The sequence below is a fragment of the Nanorana parkeri genome, unplaced genomic scaffold (genome assembly GCF_000935625.1).
Source record: "Nanorana parkeri isolate BGI_ZX_2015 unplaced genomic scaffold, ASM93562v1 scaffold984, whole genome shotgun sequence".
NCBI lineage: Eukaryota > Metazoa > Chordata > Amphibia > Anura > Dicroglossidae > Nanorana > Nanorana parkeri.
In genome coordinates this window covers 240,977-249,430 of record NW_017307252.1, presented here as the reverse complement: position 1 = coordinate 249,430, position 8,454 = coordinate 240,977, and the positions used below count along the sequence as shown (strand labels likewise).

At 42.7% G+C, this 8,454-nt stretch overlaps 1 protein-coding gene across 1 annotated transcript in view; it reads left to right on the top strand.

Moving 5' to 3' along the window:
* The window catches only part of LOC108795588 (multidrug resistance protein 1A-like), a gene marked incomplete at its 5' end in the record, with an annotated part of 37,999 nt that overhangs the window by 2,121 nt on the left and 27,424 nt on the right, over positions 1–8,454 (top strand). Inside the window, 4 exons of the mRNA XM_018566864.1 lie at positions 225–308; positions 1,618–1,769; positions 2,579–2,618; positions 7,728–7,899. Of these exons, the coding sequence (XP_018422366.1) occupies positions 225–308; positions 1,618–1,769; positions 2,579–2,618; positions 7,728–7,899 (448 nt within the window). The remainder of the gene's footprint in view (positions 1–224; positions 309–1,617; positions 1,770–2,578; positions 2,619–7,727; positions 7,900–8,454) is intronic.

Genomic DNA, 8,454 nt, shown 5'->3' with positions numbered 1-8,454 from the left:
GGGGGGTACTGCACCACCACTTCACTGACATGATGTGAATTTAATATTCAGCTGAGTAAACATGTCATATCCACCGAATAACTCGCCGATTCTAAAACGACTCACTCGTCTCTCCCCATTATGCAGTCAGAGATAAACTTTTGCATCCTGATCTCCAATACAATAAAGCTAATTGAATTTTATAAAACATTCTTTAAAGGCAAAATGAGTTTAGTCTCTGCTGAAAATACAACACTTCTCTCTATAGGAAATATGTCAGCAGAAGACGGAGGAAATATAACAGGATCACTACAGGAACAAATTACCACGTAAGCGGAATTTGCTGATTGCATTAACATGAGTTTAAAGGTGCCCATACACCTTACATTTATCTGCAGATTTTCTGTGCTCAGATGGAATAAGTGCAATAAGTCCATCTGACCACAGAACATCTGCAGATAATTGTAAGGTGTATGGCCAACTTTATACATCAGGAAAACTCCCTTCTGTCACTCTAGTTCAGGGGTAGCCAAATGTTGGATCTCCAGTTGTGGTGAAACTACAAAAAATCCCATAGGGCATTGCCAGGGCTTTCACTACACGACTGAGGTGCGGGTGGGGGTGTGTAGGGCTGGCAGTGGATGTTCATTACTGGGGTGGGGGGGGGGGGGGGGGGGGGTGTTGGTGCTACCTCTGGGTCCAGCAGCTCTGTCCAGCATCCCACCCAGCTCACTGATGTCACTTGATGCCAGGAGCTGGGCAGGACATCATCCAAAGCGTCCTGCTCAGCTCCTGGTAAAAAGTGATGTCAGTGAGCTGGGTGGGAGGCCGGACAGAGCTGCTGTGATAGGGCATCACAAGTTGCTAAGAGTTCTTCACCTGGTGATCCTAGGAGTGACGCACTTCCTGTCCCTGGGTTAACTCTCTCGTCTGTTGTATCTGTGGAGGCATTGTTGCCACCCAGGTTGGACTTCATGCATGTCTTTGTTCATCTCCCATTACATGATAATTTGATGGGATTAGTAGTTTACATGAGAACCCGGGTAAATGTTCTCAGCCTAAAAAACTAAAACTAATGCAGCTGCGCTATCTAAGGATTGGTAAGCTGCAATATATAAAATGTTTGTTCTTGGGTGTAGTTATACCGTGGGCCCTGTGTATAAATAACTGAGTCAGACTGCCCCATCCCTGCTATGGAATAGGTAACTCTTACGTGACCCAAGCAGCAGTGTGTGTAATCTGATCTCTCCGGTATGTACGTCATAGATAAGCTGTAAATGAACTAGAGAAAGCTGTTCGGAAGTTTGCTGCTCGTAAGGTACAAGTGGTAAAGATAAAATGTGCATATGCAATATTTTATATTTATCTGAATAAAATTAAATAAAATATGTTTTAAAAAAATGTAACTTGCAGTTCTAAATGCAACATGTATGTGCTCCCCATGTTTGGGTGGATTTCCTCCTCTGATTTCCTCCTGATGACATACTTCTAACTGTCATCAGCATATCTGGGTGCTAGTGCGTATTTGTGTGCTCCAAATGACTGTAAGCTCCTCGGGGGCGAGGAATTATGTGATCGGATCAAACGGTGGCTCAATATAAAGTCATGAATGAAACTATGTTTGTGTTCTGTTGTCAGGTTTTCCTATTACTACACCGGTCTGGGAGGAGGGTCACTGATCGCTGCCTACGTTCAGATCTCATGTTGGACTCTAGCTGCTGGACGGCAGAGCAGGAAGATCAGACAGAACTTTTTCCACGCTGTGCTGCGGCAGGATATCAGCTGGTTTGATGTCACAAGGCCAACCGAGGCCCGGCCTTGGGGCAGCAGGGAGTAGAGGGGCAGCAGGGGTGTGGAATTCCTATCTCCCGATGGACGGGCCATGCAGTTCTAGGCGCCGGGCAGGTACTGGTAGTTGTTTTCTACATTTAGCCCTGCTTTGGGCAAGCAGGGCTAAATGTACAGCGGTGAAGCTGACGCTTGTTTTGTACAAGTGATCTCAACGATGTTGCCCATATTACTTGTATGCGGTGCCCATTGAGGAACCTGGCATTGGGGCAGCAGAGATAGTAAATCCGGCCCTGATCTTGGTTAAAGAGAAAGTGTAGTGATTTTTCAGCAAGTTTTATTGTATCAAATACAAAGACTTGTAGATTAGATGTAGATGTATAAATCACTGCTATCACTGCAAAGAGGTTATCACAGGGAGTGCATTGCTTTCAATCAGTCAGCCGACTCATAGACTTTGATTGTAAGAAGCAAAGGCTGCATATGTATGCAAATGTGGCTGCTGCCATGTACTGTCAGGGGCGTCCCCATAATGAGGCACCTCATGGGGTGGGCAGCAAGTGTGAAGAGGGCTGCAACATGAGTGACTAATAGCTAGGCAGCCACCCAGCTCCCACTCAGCCATCTGCCGTCTCCCGCTCGGCCATCCACCACTTCCCACTCGGCCCCCTTCTCCTGGCCACCTCAGGTGGCGAGAAAGCTAGGGACAGCCCTGTGGGCTGTACCAGTTGACTGAGAGATTGGAGCTGGGGCTGATCTATGTAAGACATTTGTGAAAACAGCCAAGAACTGCACAGGCAGCAGACTTTACACAATTGTGTCATCTCTGAACTGGCATCTCAGTCCAGGAAGTAGATGCTGGTCCTAGATGATGTCTTAACAAAGATGGCTTCTTCCTTCTGGAGGGAAAAGCAGATAAAGGCATTGGGGAGTGATGTGGTATCTGTGAGAGGTAATAAATACCTGAAAGTGTTACACTTAAACATTACTTAGTATGTATGCATGGAACATAAAAACATACACAGACATGTGAAAAAGTAAGTGCACCCCATGGAAATTGTTGATATTTTCCAACGTATTTGATCTGGTAAACATTAGCTCTCGATTCAAATAGTGCCGACAGATAAAAGTGATATACTCGAACAAATGGCATTTACAATTAACTTGGTGTATTCATTTTCATGATCTGGGTCTGGTGTTGTCTTATGTTATTGACCTGTGTGGTGTCGCCAAGATCAACAGAAATCAATTGTTCTGCTGTAAGAAAAGTAAAGTAGATTTCAAACAACTGCTAATCTGCCCAGTGCTGACCGGCCCAGCAAATTCAACCCAAGAGCTAGACATGTGCGATTCGTTTCGTTACGAATCGAAATTCGTACGAATTTTCCTGAAATTCGTAGATTCGTAAGCATACGAAATCCGAATGGCAGTTTCCGAATTTATGTCCGAAATACGAAATTCCGTTAACGAATTTCGGATCTGAATTTATTTGAAACAGGAACTAATATTACCCCTGTAAATGAGGTTGAACAACATGACAAGATTTTTTTTTTAATCCGAAATACGGATCCGCTGCTGCTGAGAGTTGCATTACAATACACAGGCAGGAAATACGAAATTCCGTTGACGTATTTTCGTTCCGTTACGAACATTCGTTATATTGAAGTTAAAAAGCAAAGTACATTTATATTGGAGTTGATGGTAGTTTTTTTTAAAGTCCGAAATACGAAATTCGGATACGGAATCCGTTAACGGAATTCGTATTTTGTTTTGGTTGACCAATCAGAGGTTCTCTTCTGCTGCTGAGAGTTGCATTACAATATACAGGCAGGAAATACGAAATTCCGTTGACGTATTTTCGTTCCGTTACGAACATTCGTTATATTGAAGGTAAAAAGCAAAGTACATTTATATTGGAGTTGATGGTAGTTTTTTTTTAAGTCCGAAATACGAAATTCGGATACGGAATCCGTTAACGGAATTCGTATTTCGGATAAAAAAACAACTACCACATCGACTCCAATATTAACAAAGGTATTTTTGCTTTTTAACTTCATCATAAGGAATTACATTAAAGTTACGAAAATGTGCCGAAACTAACGAAAATCCGTATTTCGTACGAATCCGAATTGAGTTTCGGATACGAATTACGAAATACGAAATAATGGATATTATGAAACGGAACGAAATGAAACGGAACAAATTTTTTGACGGCGCACAAGTCTACCAAGAGCTGACTGCTTGATGCTAATTGAAGTCTCTAAGAACTCCAAAATGTCACTGCGGGGTGTTCAGGCAACTCTTGCAACAGTTGGGGGTCAAGGTGCAAGCATCTACAGTCAGCAAGAGATTGCACCAGTTCAACCTCGATGAGAGGTGTGTTAAGAAAAAGTATTTGCTGTTCAAAGAAAATTAGAGCAAGACGTCAGTTTGCTATTAAACATATAGGCAAAGAACAAGCCTTCTGGAACAATGTCCTGGAGAGTGATCAATCAAAGAATCAAAGATAGAATTGTTTGGTTAAAGTGATAGTAGACATGTTTATCGCAAACCGAAGACAGTATTTCAAGAGAAGAACCTTAAAACAACTGTGAAGCATGGTGGTGGAAATGTCATGGTTTGGGGTTGCTTTGCCACTTCAGGACCTGGCCAGCTTGCAGTCATCAAGTAAGCTATACATACTGCATCATATCAAAGTATGCTTGATAAGAATATGAAGCCATTGGAACTGGAAATGAGCCTTTTAATGTGATAATGTTCCGAAGCACACTAGCAAATCCACCAAGGAATTACTCAAAACAAAAGAAATAGAGGGTTATGGACTACCCTTGTCAAGCCATGATTTAGATTTAATTCCCATTGAAATGTTGTGGGGGAATTTTAAATGGTCAGTTCATGCAAGGAAACCCACAAACTTCGTGCAAATGAAGGAATTTTCCATGAACAAGTGGTCAAAAAAAAGTTGATGTCAGATACTGGTGGACAGTTATACAAGAAGACATTTCTGCTAAAGAGGTCAATACCAGCTTTTGATGTCAAGGGTGTACTTAGTTTTTCCACAGCACACCATTACATCTATTGATATTTTTGTTGAATATTTGAAAAGGCAATTTTAGCTTCTCTAAGTATATCACCTTAAAGTCACATTTGTTTTTACATATATACTATATTGTCAAAAGTATTGGGACACACCTCCAAATAATTGGATTCAGGTGTTCCGTGAAATTTCCTTGCTACTAAATATTCCATGCTCCCCTGTTAGTGGTATTATAACAAAGTGGAAGCAACTGGGAACAACAGCAACTCAGCCACGAAGTGGTAGGCCACATAAAATGACAGAGCGGGGTCAGCACATGCTGAAGCGCACAGTGCACAGGAGTCGCCAACTGTCTGCAGAGTCAATCGCTACAGACCACCAAACTTCCTGTGGCCTTCAGATTGGCACAACAACAGTGCGTAGAGAGCTTCATGGAATGGGTTTCCATGGCCGAGCAGCTGTATCCAAGCCTTACATCACCAAGTGCAATGCAAAGTGTCGGATGCAGTGGTGTGAAGCACACCACCACTGGACTCGTGAAGTGGAGACGTGTTCTCTGGAGTGACGAATCACGCTCCTCTGTCTGGCAATCCGATGGACGTGTCTGGGTTTGGCGGTTGCCAGGAGAACGGTACTTGCCTGACTGCATTGTGCCAAGTGTAAAGTTTGGTGGAGGGGGGATTATGGTGTGGGGTTGTTTTTCAGGGGTTAGGCTTCGCCCCTTAGTTCCAGTGAAGGGAACTCTTAAGGCATCAGCATACCAAGACATTTTGAACAACTTTGTGGGAACAGTTTGGGGATGGATCCTTCCTTTTCTAACATGACTGCGCACCAGTGCACAAGGCACGGTCCATTAAGACATGAATGAGCGAGTTTGGGGTGGAGGAACTTGACTGGCCTGCACAGAGTCCTGACCTCAACCCGATAGAACACCTTTAAGATAATTTAGAGCCGAGACTGCGAGTCCGGCCTTCTCATCCAACATCAGAACCTGACCTCACAAATGCGCTTCTGGAAGAATGGTGAAACATTCCCATAGACACACTCCTAAACCTTGTGGACGCCTTCCCAGAAGAGTTGAAGCTGTTATAGCGGCAAAGGGCGGAGCCAACTCAATATTGAAACCTACGGACTAAGACTGGGATGCCATTAAAGTTCATGTGCGTGTTAAGGCCGGTGTCCCAATACTTTTGTTAATATAGTGTATCTTCTGCTAGCAAGCAGTAGATGATAGGAAAATTAATCTTATTCCCTTATTCTTTGTTTGTATATAGTTGATATTTTGAGGTTCTGAATAAACTGGCCTTGAACTGCTTTGACTTGTTCACAGCTGCATTCTTGTATCATTACAACTGTGTCTTCTTATCTCATAAGTAGTAACCACCTGTATGACCATTCTATGACCCATAATAGCATATATTAATTTATATACACGTGCATGATTTTTATTGGTTTATGCTCCGCCATTCATTTCTTAGTTTTATATATATACAGGTGAAACTCGAATAATTAGAATATCTTGCAAAAGTAATTTCTGCAAAAGGGGCCCAAACCAAGTACTGAGTACATATGCATGCTTGTACTTTTCAGAGGTCCGATATTGTTCTATGTACAATCCTTGTTTTATTGATTGCATGTAATAATCTACTTTTTTGAGGTTGTGGATTTGGGGTTCTTGGGGTTTTCATGAGCTGTAAGCCATAATCATCACAATTATGACAAATCACGGCTTGAATTATCTTGCTTTGCATGTAATGAGTCTATCTCATATATTAGTTTCACCTTTTAAGTTGCATTAGTGAAATAAATGAACTTTGCACGATATTCTAATTATTCGAGTTTCACCTGCATATTCCTTGTTTTACAGTAAACCTTTGAATATAAAGTGAATACACAACTTGGTGTGACTCTTTATTCCCAAGTACTTGTTTGAAGCTGACAGCACGATTGAATCCCGGGAAACCTTAACAAGAAAGTCCTACCAGTAGACTTTGGTTTAAGTCCCACCACTGAGGGTTCAAGTCCACTCAGAGTAACTTTCCTGAGGAACCCTAACAGTAGATATATGCAAAAACATAAAACAAAAGTTACCAAATAGGTTATTATTTACCCGTGTCTCCACCACTCGCTCCCGTCTGAAGATCTGAAGATTCTTGAATGGTCGCGCAGGATGATAGGGCGGGCGCATGCGCAGTAGAGATCTTTAGCGGGGAGAAGAGGAGAGACATAAGGTAAGTCAATGCACGCAGCCATGAGCGTGCACGTCGGACAGACACCATGGGAAACAGAAGACACAGCAGTCAGCGCTGGATCAGAGACCGGCACCAGCTCTGGAGCGACTCCTGAAAACTACTAGAAAGAAGAACATGATCGGATCAAGAGGCATCATTTAGGGCCGGTGCACACCTAGGCGATTTATCGCGCGGTTTGAGTTGCGCGATATCGCACAAAACACAGATTCGCATTGAAGTCAATGGAGGCTGCTCACACCTTTGCGGTTTGTTGCACGACCGAAATCGCCCGTCGCGCGAAAAGGTTCAGGAGCTATTTTCGGGTGGTTGTCGCGCGGTGTGGGTCCCATAGACATCCGCACGGTTTACAATAAACAGTCATGCGATCGAAAACACGCAAAAACAGCTCGGCATCTGAATCGCCTAGGTGTGAACCTAGTCTTAATGGGGGGGGATTGTGAGTTTAATTTCACTTTACTCTGTAGTAACTGTTTGATTGAAGATCTAATACTTGCCCGTTCAAATAAGTTGAAAAAGTCAGCAATTTCCATGGGGTGTACTTAATTTTCCACATGGCTCTAGCTAATGCTAGGTTCAATTTAAAATACATTCATACAAGTATTTGCGTCAAGCTAATCTTGTTTTCGATTTTTTATATATTGTAATATGTTTATTTGTATTTTTTTTTTCAGGGATGTCTCAAAAATAAATGATGGTATCGGTGAGCAGCTCGCCATGATGTTTCAGTACGCCTCTACCTTCCTGGCAGGTTTTGTTATTGGATTTGTGAAGGGGTGGAAGCTGACTCTGGTGGTTTTGGCAGTCAGTCCACTTATGGGGCTCTCAGCAGCTCTGTGGTCAAAGGTAAGACATAGCTGTGCACTGAACCAGATGGTGCCCAGTGGGCCCCCGGCCAATCCAGTATTCACATCAACAAGTTACTGGATGCTCTTTTCATGTGCAAACTAGTCTACAGTAGCAGTATGGTGAGATTTGCAGGCAATGTAACTTATGGCGCAGGTTCACATTTTTACCTTACATAAAATCAAAGGCTCATCCTATATCTTATATATTGTATATAATAATTTTTTGGATTCACAAGACTGCAATGTTCTGCAAAGGACCCCGGAGGGTTTAATTAGAGGATTCTGTCTCCAATGGTGATAATAGCTGAACATAGCATGACCTTTAAAGATCCCACTTCCAGCCCCCATCACAATCTCTATGAGATCTGCAGGGGAAAACATTTGGCCATACAAGCCCACGTGGCTGCTGCGGGACCCCAATGGCAGAGGAGAACAGGTCCATGTCTGAAATGGGACTGTAAAATTGTGAGTTCAAAGATGAAGAAGTATAGGCTTTTTTTATGTGTAATTGCACATTGATCCACTTACCTAATCCAGTTTAAGAGATTTGAGG